The 15379-nt window shown below is 39.8% G+C and overlaps 1 protein-coding gene across 1 annotated transcript; it reads right to left on the minus strand.

The window, feature by feature from the left end:
- Window positions 1–7662: 7662 nt before the first annotated feature.
- LOC124404046 (proton-coupled amino acid transporter-like protein CG1139) lies at window positions 7663–14636 on the minus strand. Its single transcript, XM_046877857.1, has 9 exons — window positions 14439–14636; window positions 11978–12049; window positions 11547–11666; window positions 11163–11435; window positions 10947–11031; window positions 10566–10838; window positions 10279–10457; window positions 10014–10183; window positions 7663–9919 (listed from the first exon to the last, which is right to left on the minus strand). Exons 2-9 carry the CDS (start codon window positions 12037–12039, stop codon window positions 9633–9635), a joined length of 1449 nt encoding a protein of 482 aa, XP_046733813.1. The 5' UTR covers window positions 12040–12049; window positions 14439–14636; the 3' UTR covers window positions 7663–9632.
- Between the last annotated feature and the right edge of the window lie 743 nt (window positions 14637–15379).

The raw sequence follows: 15379 nt of genomic DNA on the forward strand, positions 1-15379 counted from the left end.
GGATTTTTTTTGGCCGAAAAATCTTTTGTCTGGGAATCGATTCGTATGACGTTTTCCAGACTAATTCGACGCCCAGGAACTCAGAAAACACATCAAAAATAGCGTAGGACCAGCAGCAGAGAAATGACGACGAAAATCATGAGTTTTTCGGCTGTAACTTTACAGGTGTTGCTCGCAGCGTATTGGGACTGCGTTTAATCGATTTCTCTCGCAAAATTACGTCGGAATAGTGCCCTACAGAATTAATCGCAGCACTTTTCAAAGTCGTCGAAATTTTCACCAAAAATGCAAAGGGGTTAGCCTTGGATTTTTTTTGGCCGGAAAATTTTTTGTCTGGGAATCGATTCGTATGACGTTTTCTAGACTAATTCGACGCCCAGGAACTCAGAAAACACATCAAAAATAGCGTAGGACCAGCAGCAGAGAAATGACGACGAAAATCATGAGTTTTTCGGCTGTAACTTTACAGGTGTTGCTCGCAGCGTATTGGGACTGCGTTTAATCGATTTCTCTCGCAAAATTACGTCGGAATAGTGCCCTACAGAATTAATCGCAGCACTTTTCAAAGTCGTCGAAATTTTCACCAAAAATGCAAAGGGGTTAGCCTTGGATTTTTTTTGGCCGAAAAATCTTTTGTCTGGGAATCGATTCGTATGACGTTTTCTAGACTAAATCGACGCCCAGGAACTCAGAAATTACATCAAAAATAGCGTAGGACCAGCAGCAGAGAAATGACGACGAAAATCATGAGTTTTTCGGCTGTAACTTTACAGGTGTTGCTCGCAGCGTATTGGGACTGCGTTTAATCGATTTCTCTCGCAAAATTACGTCGGAATAGTGCCCTACAGAATTAATCGCAGCACTTTTCAAAGTCGTCGAAATTTTCACCAAAAATGCAAAGGGGTTAGCCTTGGATTTTTTTTGGCCGAAAAATCTTTTGTCTGGGAATCGATTCGTATGACGTTTTCTAGACTAAATCGACGCCCAGGAACTCAGAAATTACATCAAAAATAGCGTAGGACCAGCAGCAGAGAAATGACGACGAAAATCATGAGTTTTTCGGCTGTAACTTTACAGGTGTTGCTCGCAGCGTATTGGGACTGCGTTTAATCGATTTCTCTCGCAAAATTACGTCGGAATAGTGCCCTACAGAATTAATCGCAGCACTTTTCAAAGTCGTCGAAATTTTCACCAAAAATGCAAAGGGGTTAGCCTTGGATTTTTTTTGGCCGAAAAATCTTTTGTCTGGGAATCGATTCGTATGACGTTTTCTAGACTAATTCGACGCCCAGGAACTCAGAAAACACATCAAAAATAGCGTAGGACCAGCAGCAGAGAAATGACGACGAAAATCATGAGTTTTTCGGCTGTAACTTTACAGGTGTTGCTCGCAGCGTATTGGGACTGCGTTTAATCGATTTCTCTCGCAAAATTACGTCGGAATAGTGCCCTACAGAATTAATCGCAGCACTTTTCAAAGTCGTCGAAATTTTCACCAAAAATGCAAAGGGGTTAGCCTTGGATTTTTTTTGGCCGAAAAATCTTTTGTCTGGGAATCGATTCGTATGACGTTTTCTAGACTAAATCGACGCCCAGGAACTCAGAAATTACATCAAAAATAGCGTAGGACCAGCAGCAGAGAAATGACGACGAAAATCATGAGTTTTTCGGCTGTAACTTTACAGGTGTTGCTCGCAGCGTATTGGGACTGCGTTTAATCGATTTCTCTCGCAAAATTACGTCGGAATAGTGCCCTACAGAATTAATCGCAGCACTTTTCAAAGTCGTCGAAATTTTCACCAAAAATGCAAAGGGGTTAGCCTTGGATTTTTTTTGGCCGAAAAATCTTTTGTCTGGGAATCGATTCGTATGACGTTTTCTAGACTAAATCGACGCCCAGGAACTCAGAAATTACATCAAAAATAGCGTAGGACCAGCAGCAGAGAAATGACGACGAAAATCATGAGTTTTTCGGCTGTAACTTTACAGGTGTTGCTCGCAGCGTATTGGGACTGCGTTTAATCGATTTCTCTCGCAAAATTACGTCGGAATAGTGCCCTACAGAATTAATTGCAGCACTTTTCAAAGTCGTCGAAATTTTCACCAAAAATGCAAAGGGGTTAGCCTTGGATTTTTTTTGGCCGAAAAATCTTTTGTCTGGGAATCGATTCGTATGACGTTTTCTAGACTAATTCGACGCCCAGGAACTCAGAAAACACATCAAAAATAGCGTAGGACCAGCAGCAGAGAAATGACGACGAAAATCATGAGTTTTTCGGCTGTAACTTTACAGGTGTTGCTCGCAGCGTATTGGGACTGCGTTTAATCGATTTCTCTCGCAAAATTACGTCGGAATAGTGCCCTACAGAATTAATCGCAGCACTTTTCAAAGTCGTCGAAATTTTCACCAAAAATGCAAAGGGGTTAGCCTTGGATTTTTTTTGGCCGAAAAATCTTTTGTCTGGGAATCGATTCGTATGACGTTTTCTAGACTAAATCGACGCCCAGGAACTCAGAAATTACATCAAAAATAGCGTAGGACCAGCAGCAGAGAAATGACGACGAAAATCATGAGTTTTTCGGCTGTAACTTTACAGGTGTTGCTCGCAGCGTATTGGGACTGCGTTTAATCGATTTCTCTCGCAAAATTACGTCGGAATAGTGCCCTACAGAATTAATCGCAGCACTTTTCAAAGTCGTCGAAATTTTCACCAAAAATGCAAAGGGGTTAGCCTTGGATTTTTTTTGGCCGAAAAATCTTTTGTCTGGGAATCGATTCGTATGATGTTTTCCAGACTAATTCGACGCCCAGGAACTCAGAAAACACATCAAAAATAGCGTAGGACCAGCAGCAGAGAAATGACGACGAAAATCATGAGTTTTTCGGCTGTAACTTTACAGGTGTTGCTCGCAGCGTATTGGGACTGCGTTTAATCGATTTCTCTCGCAAAATTACGTCGGAATAGTGCCCTACAGAATTAATCGCAGCACTTTTCAAAGTCGTCGAAATTTTCACCAAAAATGCAAAGGGGTTAGCCTTGGATTTTTTTTGGCCGAAAAATCTTTTGTCTGGGAATCGATTCGTATGACGTTTTCTAGACTAAATCGACGCCCAGGAACTCAGAAATTACATCAAAAATAGCGTAGGACCAGCAGCAGAGAAATGACGACGAAAATCATGAGTTTTTCGGCTGTAACTTTACAGGTGTTGCTCGCAGCGTATTGGGACTGCGTTTAATCGATTTCTCTCGCAAAATTACGTCGGAATAGTGCCCTACAGAATTAATCGCAGCACTTTTCAAAGTCGTCGAAATTTTCACCAAAAATGCAAAGGGGTTAGCCTTGGATTTTTTTTGGCCGAAAAATCTTTTGTCTGGGAATCGATTCGTATGACGTTTTCTAGACTAAATCGACGCCCAGGAACTCAGAAATTACATCAAAAATAGCGTAGGACCAGCAGCAGAGAAATGACGACGAAAATCATGAGTTTTTCGGCTGTAACTTTACAGGTGTTGCTCGCAGCGTATTGGGACTGCGTTTAATCGATTTCTCTCGCAAAATTACGTCGGAATAGTGCCCTACAGAATTAATCGCAGCACTTTTCAAAGTCGTCGAAATTTTCACCAAAAATGCAAAGGGGTTAGCCTTGGATTTTTTTTGGCCGAAAAATCTTTTGTCTGGGAATCGATTCGTATGACGTTTTCTAGACTAAATCGACGCCCAGGAACTCAGAAATTACATCAAAAATAGCGTAGGACCAGCAGCAGAGAAATGACGACGAAAATCATGAGTTTTTCGGCTGTAACTTTACAGGTGTTGCTCGCAGCGTATTGGGACTGCGTTTAATCGATTTCTCTCGCAAAATTACGTCGGAATAGTGCCCTACAGAATTAATCGCAGCACTTTTCAAAGTCGTCGAAATTTTCACCAAAAATGCAAAGGGGTTAGCCTTGGATTTTTTTTGGCCGAAAAATCTTTTGTCTGGGAATCGATTCGTATGACGTTTTCTAGACTAAATCGACGCCCAGGAACTCAGAAATTACATCAAAAATAGCGTAGGACCAGCAGCAGAGAAATGACGACGAAAATCATGAGTTTTTCGGCTGTAACTTTACAGGTGTTGCTCGCAGCGTATTGGGACTGCGTTTAATCGATTTCTCTCGCAAAATTACGTCGGAATAGTGCCCTACAGAATTAATCGCAGCACTTTTCAAAGTCGTCGAAATTTTCACCAAAAATGCAAAGGGGTTAGCCTTGGATTTTTTTTGGCCGGAAAATTTTTTGTCTGGGAATCGATTCGTATGACGTTTTCTAGACTAATTCGACGCCCAGGAACTCAGAAAACACATCAAAAATAGCGTAGGACCAGCAGCAGAGAAATGACGACGAAAATCATGAGTTTTTCGGCTGTAACTTTACAGGTGTTGCTCGCAGCGTATTGGGACTGCGTTTAATCGATTTCTCTCGCAAAATTACGTCGGAATAGTGCCCTACAGAATTAATCGCAGCACTTTTCAAAGTCGTCGAAATTTTCACCAAAAATGCAAAGGGGTTAGCCTTGGATTTTTTTTGGCCGAAAAATCTTTCGTCTGGGAATCGATTCGTATGACGTTTTCTAGACTAATTCGACGCCCAGGAACTCAGAAATTACATCAAAAATAGCGTAGGACCAGCAGCAGAGAAATGACGACGAAAATCATGAGTTTTTCGGCTGTAACTTTACAGGTGTTGCTCGCAGCGTATTGGGACTGCGTTTAATCGATTTCTCTCGCAAAATTACGTCGGAATAGTGCCCTACAGAATTAATCGCAGCACTTTTCAAAGTCGTCGAAATTTTCACCAAAAATGCAAAGGGGTTAGCCTTGGATTTTTTTTGGCCGAAAAATCTTTTGTCTGGGAATCGATTCGTATGACGTTTTCTAGACTAATTCGACGCCCAGGAACTCAGAAAACACATCAAAAATAGCGTAGGACCAGCAGCAGAGAAATGACGACGAAAATCATGAGTTTTTCGGCTGTAACTTTACAGGTGTTGCTCGCAGCGTATTGGGACTGCGTTTAATCGATTTCTCTCGCAAAATTGCGTCGAGATAGTGCCTCACAGAATTAATTGCAGCACTTTTCAAAGTCGTCGAAATTTTCACCAAAAATGCAAAGGGGTTAGCCTTGGATTTTTTTTGGCCGAAAAATCTTTTGTCTGGGAATCGATTCGTATGACGTTTTCTAGACTAATTCGACGCCCAGGAACTCAGAAATTACATCAAAAATAGCGTAGGACCAGCAGCAGAGAAATGACGACGAAAATCATGAGTTTTTCGGCTGTAACTTTACAGGTGTTGCTCGCAGCGTATTGGGACTGCGTTTAATCGATTTCTCTCGCAAAATTACGTCGGAATAGTGCCCTACAGAATTAATTGCAGCACTTTTCAAAGTCGTCGAAATTTTCACCAAAAATGCAAAGGGGTTAGCCTTGGATTTTTTTTGGCCGAAAAATCTTTTGTCTGGGAATCGATTCGTATGACGTTTTCTAGACTAATTCGACGCCCAGGAACTCAGAAATTACATCAAAAATAGCGTAGGACCAGCAGCAGAGAAATGACGACGAAAATCATGAGTTTTTCGGCTGTAACTTTACAGGTGTTGCTCGCAGCGTATTGGGACTGCGTTTAATCGATTTCTCTCGCAAAATTACGTCGGAATAGTGCCCTACAGAATCAATCGCAGCACTTTTCAAAGTCGTCGAAATTTTCACCAAAAATGCAAAGGGGTTAGCCTTGGATTTTTTTTGGCCGAAAAATCTTTTGTCTGGGAATCGATTCGTATGACGTTTTCTAGACTAAATCGACGCCCAGGAACTCAGAAATTACATCAAAAATAGCGTAGGACCAGCAGCAGAGAAATGACGACGAAAATCATGAGTTTTTCGGCTGTAACTTTACAGGTGTTGCTCGCAGCGTATTGGGACTGCGTTTAATCGATTTCACTCGCAAAATTACGTCGGAATAGTGCCCTACAGAATTAATTGCAGCACTTTTCAAAGTCGTCGAAATTTTCACCAAAAATGCAAAGGGGTTAGCCTTGGATTTTTTTTGGCCGAAAAATCTTTTGTCTGGGAATCGATTCGTATGACCCTTTCTAGACTAATTTGACCCCCAGGAACTCAAAAAACACATGAAAAATAGCGTGGGACCAGCAGCAGAGAAATTACGACGAAAATCTGCAGTTCTTCGGCTGTGTTTTGTTTATGTGTTACTCGCGATGTGGTGCGACTGCGCCTCATCGATTTTTTTTGCAAAATCACGACGAAATGCAACAAGGAATTACTTCTGCAAGTTATCAATGTAGTGGAAATTTTTACGAACAATCCATAGGTGTTATGTTCGCTCAGTACAGTTTTGTTTACTGCCTTCACCCGCTATAACCGACAGGACGTATCCACATGAGCCAATCACTGGCTTGTGCGCGTCTCAAGAGAGGACCAACCCCCTGGCCTTACTCAGTTTTTGATTCCTAATACATTGTCTCAGAATTGATTTGTATGGTCCCTTTTAGACTTACTCGACCCTGAGAAGTGTGAAAAAGATCCCTTGAACAGTAATCGACCAACAGTCAAAAGAATCCAAAAAATGTACGGTGAAAATTCATCTTTTGTTTATTGTAATTCAAGGTACATAAAATAGAAACAATGCTTTACAATACATCATACATCGCATCCTACAGATGCACGCTGCACCTGTATGCCGGCCGACACCCAAGCTTTTTTTTAAAACTATGACAATAACTTTTCTATGAATTATTATTCGTTCTCCACGTAAGACCACTGCACACCACATACACTGTAGACCAATCTCCAGTTATGAGTATCAGATTCTTCATGTTTTGTTGAATCAAATTCTTCCAATCCTCTTAGTCTTTCACTTCAATGTGTTTTTTAACTCGTGATGCTACCACACACTGACACCCGAACACTTGTACTGTAATTAAGGCATAATCAATAAACCGACTCCTCGTAATATGATACTGTGATTTTTGTTTCCCACCTTTTCGTGAACTCGTCGCAAATTCTCTTGTATTTAGGCTGTAACTGTAGATCCGTTGCTCGCAACGTTATCGGACTGCGCTTAATTGATTCCTCTTGCAAAATCACATCGGTATAGAATCATTCAAAATCTTCTAAATTTTCACCAAAAATCCAAAGGGCTTACCCTTACCTCTCCTACGATTCTCAAGTTAAAGTCTTTTCATCTTGGTATCGATTCGAATCATCTTTTTCAGTCTAATTGTGTCTCAAGAAATAAAAAGCTGCATAGTCGATATCACAAGACGAACGGCTGAGACTGACAATGAGTTATTCAAATAATCAGCCCTTAAATTATTGGAATCGAATCAGCTTTGTATTAGCTACAGACCCAAGTAATTTTAATACATACCTTTCATGGACGTAACAGCGTTTCATCAACAATTGTACATATTTTATGCATATTTTCTTCTGTGAATAGATCTTAAAACTGCATAATCATGATCATTCAACGACTAAGATAGGTTCATTTCTAATTCATATCTCACCAACATCACTTGAGCCAGTGTAACCAAAACGTAACAATAATTTCATATAAAAAAACATTTTTGATAAACATATAACAAGGTTCCGTTTTATTGCCATTTCTTTTTTATAATAACTTGTGCTTGACTAATACTGAAAAACCTTCTTTCCTTCTTGTTTGTCGAATGACTAAGTTCTAAAATTCGCAACGATGTCATCATATTTACAATATCACGCTGCTTCTTGTTGCCATTGATCATTCCATAGTTCCAATAGTCTCGATGCAAATTCTTCACCATCTAATCCGTAGCGCAGGCCAGTGTAGTAATAACAATAGCAGTAACAATATTCCTTAAAGCCAATTTTCAAAGCCTTCTCCGTCCACTCATCATTCGCCACTTGGCAATATTCCATACGGAATGAAAACATGTTTCCAACGACACATGATCATCTCGTACCAACGATACATTCTCAATATAAATTTTCTACCTAATTAAAGCTCTTTTTGTCTAGTCGTATAATGATAATAACAATCTCTATTCAGTCCTAAAACTAGTCAACTTTTTTTATATACCCTATTAGAAAAAACTTTCGTTTTTGTGTCTACCCTCTACCCTATGTTCAACTCTCAAGAATAAGCGCTATTATTACGTTTAGTTTGTGAGAAAAGTGGTTATATGATTAAAAATAAAATGTCACCTAATTATCAATTTGAATTCTTGTATAAACAATAGCGAAAATAACCCGGAAAAATAAGAATTATTGTGGCAGTCTACATCCAGTCACGAAATTTTTCAGACTGTGACCTGCAGTGCAGATCCTAGTTTTTTAAATACTTTTTCTACATGATAGATTCTTCCGTGATCACTTTTAACCGTCAATATTTAGAACTACATGCTTCTACGATTGCACTTAGATCGCATCTTTGGATACAGCAATCAGAGAAGCTGTCTTTTCATCAAATTTTCGGTCCCCGATTCGCCAATTTTCGATCCATCCAAATTCATTGGCAATAGTCAGACTATTTAAGTCCTTTGATTAAAAAAAAAAGTTATTTCTGATCTGTTTATGTCCCTATATTATACATATAAGCAATCAGCAACTTTCAATTTTAGCTTTGCTCCCACTGTTCCACCTTATATAGAATGTTATAATTACTCAATATATTATATATACCTATACTTTCATATGTCGAGTCTTGTAGGCTCATAAACAATTTTTGCAAACATTTAACACAATCTCAAAATTACCGAAGTTATATTGGCACGGCGTGACAAAAATATACATTATTCATGCAATTATGCATATATATGATATAATATCAGCCATAAAGGAAAGTCGTGCGATATACGCGGAATAGTCAAGTCGTACTTCATCTCTAGATCCACTTCGAAGTGAAGTTCGATTACGCACATTCACATTCTTCAAATTTCATTCCAGCACAGCAATATATGCCACTTTCCTCTATGTTACATATTGCGTCATAAACTATAAAACATAAATTCCTTTGGTCATTGTGTTTTGTAGTATATACTTTGGTCTGAATTACAGCGTTAATATGAACAATTCAAAAGTCTTTTCTCAAAATTTATCCTCAGTAGAACGTTGAACGCACTCCAAGTTGCGCAAATTTTTAACATTTTATTATCGACCCTTTTAACCGGCAGAGAACTTCCAATCCATACCAATCCTTATCTAATGTATACATATCACATCTAATGATTCATATTATAATGTAAAGCGTATTCTAAAAAGCGACGCTGATATGGATATCTGACCATGATGAAATTTTAATCGCGAAAATTTCGCTATTTTGACAAATGAAGAATCTCCGAAGCGCTTTTTATGCGCATAAATCCGCGTTACTATTCATGGCCGTCCTATACAAACAGTGGCTAATGAAACGTGAAACATATATATTCATAGCGTGGCATTTTTGTCGACATCGTTCCACTGAGCGCCAGAAATTTTCTCTCCTACAGCCCCAAAAGCGGGCACTTATCGAGAGTCGACCACAGCTACACGTAGTCACGATTATCAACTCGACTGATGTTGATTTTACTATAATAGCACATACATATTGCAGTCCTTATTGCTCTAAGTGTGACGAATTTGCTGTTATTGTACTGTTCACTGGGGTTGCGAAGGAATTCACGATGTCCACAAGGCTCACATAGGTTCCAACCACGAGGCCCACAATTCCAAATAATATTAGGAAGATGTTCTTGATCAAGTATGACATCCCGGGTCCCATGTCAGGCCACATAACGCATATCTCAATTATGGCAGGAAAGGCGAGTCCCAGTGCCGAAAGACACAGTGCTCCAAATAGCGAGATGAAGAGACCCAGACGTGGCACAGCGATCGCCAGTATAACTGAAAAGGTGAAGGAAGTTGAACGATTTCGTGTCCAAGTGAGATCCATGTAAAAACGTTTAACTGACAATGAGTCTCTAAAGCATTGACTTACAGGTAGCAATGGTGACGACTGTCCTCAGGACGTACTCCCAGAAAAGTTTATTCTTAGGAATCTTGCGGTCCAGGTAGGTGTTCCAGATGATCTCGACGGGTACGTAGCCTTGGAGGGCGTAAGTTATGAATATCGCGATGGCGAACATTATTTTTATGACCTGTGCCATCCTGTGGGCGGAAACAGAGAAGGAGGAATAAATATTGGGCGAAAAATTCGGCGATTTAAGTGCGAATAGTACGAGGCATTTAAAACATCGACGTACACGTCCCCTTTAGGTAGATTCAAAGTAATGCTCCCTTCGGCTGCCGCCCCGTATTTGATGTAACCGAAAACTCCAACCAAGATGTATAATATCACGATGACGGTCATCCCGATGTTCAGTACGCCAAAATAACCACCGAAGTTCTGCGGAGTCTTCATATTGTTTTCCAACGCTATGATCTGTTGGTAATAGAAGAAATGGTACAAGGTTTCGTCAGATGTAATTGAGCTATTTTAAACTGAAGAATTGGTTTTCAGTTAAGGTCAAGATATTGTAAAATAACTCACCACTCCAACAGCTTCCAAGGCAAATAACGTGGTGCCAAAGTACAGGGAAAAGCTTCTCAACGAGCCGTACAATTCCCTTTCGCTAACGGACGGAAGATCGTCGAAAACGTAATACAAGATCATCGACAAGCCAACGAAAGTGATGACATTCGCCAGGGACGAGAACGGCGCAAGTAGTTTTAAGTTTCTAATGTAGTTTATCAATGTCAATGGCACGAGCAGAATCAGCATGTGCAATTTCGCATCTATTGGAGGCCAGTACTGGTCGGCTACCTGGCAATGGATCATCGACAAATGATTAGCTTTCAAATACTGCGTTCAATGGAGGCTTGAAGACAAGTTGAAAAGTCAAATTTCTATCTCAAGGCTTCCGAAAATTACCTGTTTTATATTCTCCGCCACAAAGACGATGTAGACACAGCAAATTCCCAATTGATATGCTATTAGAAACCCATCAACGAGACCTCTGAAAAACGTTGTTACTTAACTTTATATATCTATTAAAAATCTGAACAGTGTTCGAAAAGAATTTCAGAATATGATCATTTAAAATGGTCGGATATGCACATTTTGCACATTTTGTTTACAGATACTCACGGCGCAGAGGGTGCGAATATTTTACACCATCCTGGTCCCTGTTCCAAAGCGTACTTCATGCTCATCGGATAACTCAAAATCGGGACCCTCATTCTCTTGCACAATTTGTACTGCGCTTTGACGAGAACGTGTAAACAGTAGGTGCATAAAATGCCGATGAGAATCGTGGCTATGATGCCGGTGACCAGTCCACTGTTGTAAAACGCATTCGGCATTGCCAGAATCCCAGTCCCCAGACTGCCCTTCAGAAGATGGATCAACGTCTCTGAGTTCCTGAAACCAGATCAAGTTCAAGACTTTCCTGTAGGTCTGTTAACCACGTGGTATAACCCATTCGACATCGTCTCTCTCAAAGTGCTTTCAAATCAATGACGATATACTCACGAAGTGGGATTAGCCCTGTTCCGATGTTTGTGTGGATCATACGATTCATCCGAATCCGATACTGGCGATCCTCCGCCTCCACTTTTCAGGAAATTCCCATCTGATGACTGTTTTTCCCCACTGCAATGATTACAAATCATAATTACTTTATCCACGTGCTTCGATCGAACGGATTTTAGTCTGATGGTTCCCTGATGGTATTAAGTAAATGGGACCAGAACCCACTCGTTGTCAGATCAGAGCAGTCAGTGTATCCCATAATAAATCACTGCTAGGGTATAATCCAAGCATATCCTAACGGTCAACATGGTCGACAGATTTGCCTTCGATGACGCGTTTGCCACTTTGACAGAGTGGTAGGTAAGCTCAAACGATAGTCTGTCTATTTTGAAATTCGGTTAGCTTTAAGAGCCTCTGAAATCAGAACTCACTTGAAGGAGCTCTGCCCAGCCATCAACTGCATGTTGATAGTTTCCCCATTCTTTTCTTCCATGGTGACGTTTCTGGAACAAAAACGAGGTCGTCGACCAATGATTGATGTGCGTAAATCGTACGAAAATTAGAGTGAAATATTTGTCGCGTCGGAAATAAGGAATATTTGCTAATCCGCTGTCTTACTTCCGAAAATTTTCGTCATGAAAGAAGGGACGTGAGGAAGACTGTCAAAGTTTTTTCGGATTAGAGTAAACCTTCTTCTGGAATAATATGCGTCTACACTCACGTCTCGCTTGACTCCTTCCTGGATGGTATTAATCATGTCACGAATTGCATCGATTGCGAGTAACCCAGAAACGCGAGTAATGACGTTGAGTCCATTCATGGTTCGCTCGGTGCGTTCCATGTGTTTGCAAAAACAAATCTTCATCCTGATCAAGTATCAATTGCCAATCAGAAGAATTAGGATTCGCTGGTTATTGGAGCGGATTTCAATTACCTAATCAAAATCCGCAGTGCATATATTAAAGCCTTGGCGCATCTGTATATTAACTGATTGCCTTAATCGGTACATTGGGGTCAAATGCAGTCAACTGTACCTATCTGTACGCCACAAACAACATTTTCCTTGCGTATGTTTCGACGTATCGTCCCTTTCGATCTTCGATGCTACCCTAAGATACTTGCAGTGCGTCAAATCACCCGGGTAAGATTTTCACACACAGCTTTCTGCTATTCTGTCAGGATTCACTGAGTTGATCAAAGATGGAGTAAATCCTTGCCACCGTATTTAACTCCTCTTATTTTCGACCACTATTAGAATAAATTTAATGCCTGAGTGGGATTCGACTTTCGGTTATCACACCCCGTCAAAGTTTGTGACATTGAGTTTTGCTCCGTTCCACTTGGGAAACAAAATTAAACCTCGGGTTGTGCTAGGTAATTACTCAATAAATACTCAACCCAGATAACTCGAAGACAAGTAACAACTCTCGCGAGCCAATATTGCCCGAGCGTGGGTGTGAGTTACATAAAAGGATAACATGTGTTCGAATAACGCTTAAAAAAGCTCTGTCATTTGAAACGATGTATTAATCTAGTGATTTTTTTTTTAAATTCAAGCCCAAACGCAGCTTTGATAACGTGCAAATAACGCAAATCGGATAATAAAGTCACAAGGCAAATAAAAAAAAATAATTAACATTTCAAAAATAATTACAGTTCAATTAGTTTTGAATTACCCAAAGAATTTTGGAGAGATGTGAAACAGATTTGAACCAGATGAACATTCGCGTTCTGTCCGCTTCAGAAAATCTTAACGTTATTATTATTATGAACAAGTTCTGCAGGGGAAGAGAATAAAAAATAGCGACCATCTCAATTCCTCTTGTAGGTCAGTGCACGAGAAGATAAATCAGGAATTTTGGCGTTGGTTCGTATATTTAGATCCAGTGTCTGAAATCGTTACGACCGGAGTACCAATTGTTGGCTGAAACTCGTAAAAACGAAATATTATCAAATATTTCGTACCAACGGATATTCAAGTCTCAGAAAATCATTCCCAAAGTTAAAAACCAAGCATAATAGTCTCGGTTCTGACGCACGCAATCTTAACTCGAAATTTGAATTGACTGAATGAAACGTGTACAAATTTTTTGAATTTAAAAGAAGAAAAAAAAATTTCTTCCACGCAAATTTATTCGCACTTTCAAAGCTTTAATTATACGTTCCCGCTGGTCGAAGAGCAGTAACTCATGATGCAGTTCCTTCGCAGAGTGCAAAATCAGTGCCGATCTAAATATAACTTGGCGGCAGTTACGATTGTATCGTTGGGCTCTAGCTGCATGCCCTCCGCATCTCCAGCTGTGACCAGGAAGTTCAAATTACACTTTCGATTACCGCATTAACCGAGAGCAGGGCAAAGTTGCTGGCCAATACTTGGTGAAAAGCCGGAAATTGCATTTAGCATTTCCGGAAATTCGTGCACGATAATTTATCGGAATTTCAAATGTGTTTGAAAAATATTTGTCCAACCAAATTCATTATCGTTGAAAATTAATCGTTGCTTTTGTTTTTTATCATACATTACATATGATTTTTAAATTCTTTTCGATCGCTTCGCTGTCATTTCAGGTTTTTAACATGTCGTTCACAATGTAAAAACGAAGCAAGCTCAATTCCAACGATACAAAAAAAAAAAACAATTTACTCGCGTAATTCAAATTCTATAAACGATATTAACATGCTTCTGACGATAAATAAAAATTATCACAACTCGGCGATTTGCTTTTGTTTTTGTTTTTATTTTTCTCTCTCTTTTCTTTCATCTTGACGTATAATTAACTTGATCGAATTAAGCCCCACTTTTTCAACCGTCGTTTCTTGGTTTGATCGAATTTCAATTTCAAGATCAGGAAATTGTGTCGCTTGCAGTGTGATGCGAAATTAAGGACTTACCTGGTCACCGTTTATCAGTGATGTACCTATCGAAATATCCTCGGCGTCCCTGAATCGCGTTGAACCCAAACACCTCGGTGAAAAACCAAGGTGCCGTCAATAAGTTTTCGCGGATGCCAAGTTGCGAAAATAATGCTACCGCGATGAGCGATTTCTCTCGACTGTCTGCAGTCGCAGGGCGCAACGCAGGCTCGACATTTTATTATCTCATCTCTGAGCACTGCAGCCTCGACCAACTGTTCTATTATATTTATAATCACGTGGTCCAGTGACGTTTTCAAGTAGATTTTTCCGAGGATTTCTCCTGGTCGTCGCTGTCCATTCCGTTCAGAAACCTTCGCACCAACAAGACACGAAGAATGGTCTGAATTTAACCCTGCATGGAACGGTAACGGGGGTTGAAAAAACATCCCGCATCAATCTAAATTTCCCGCCACAAGAAGAAAATAAATAAAATAAAGTTACCTTTCTAACGTTAAGAAGCTGATTGATTCCCGGCTCTTCGTAATTCTTATATTAATTCTATGTTCTTCCGAATTCACAAACCGGTTTCAACAAACATTTTATTATTTAAAGTCAAATCCCTGATGAAAATAAAACGCGAGAGAAATTTTTTAACAGACTGGTAACAATTGGCTTCCTATTTTAGATCTTGTAAAGCGATCCGACAACTTTCGACGATGTTTCGAAAAATGAAAAATGAGCTAAATAGAAGTAATTGACGAGGAATGTCATGAGTAGGTTATATATGTGCATAGACCATATATATAGACAGTGGCAAGCTATAGTTCGATTGCACCATAGCTTATAACTGACAATGAGACTGACATAACTGCGTCAGTAGGAGTTACTGCAATTGCAGAATGCAGGAGTAGTCTTTTATTGTAACCGAGCATGCTGCCAATTCGTTGTGCAAATTATTGAGCAAGCGTTAGTGCAGC

Source organism: Diprion similis, chromosome 3 (genome assembly GCF_021155765.1).
Source record: "Diprion similis isolate iyDipSimi1 chromosome 3, iyDipSimi1.1, whole genome shotgun sequence".
Classification (NCBI taxonomy): Eukaryota; Metazoa; Arthropoda; class Insecta; order Hymenoptera; family Diprionidae; genus Diprion; species Diprion similis.

Coding starts and splice junctions, on each gene's coding strand:
- LOC124404046 (XM_046877857.1), bottom strand. CDS start 12,039: ATGGAAGAAAAGAATGGGGAAACTATCAACATGCAGTTGATGGCTGGG. Junction 11,436..11,546: donor AACAGGGCTAATCCCACTTC/GTGAGTATATCG, acceptor ATCTGGTTTCAG/GAACTCAGAGACGTTGATCC. Junction 11,032..11,162: donor ATATTCGCACCCTCTGCGCC/GTGAGTATCTGT, acceptor AACGTTTTTCAG/AGGTCTCGTTGATGGGTTTC.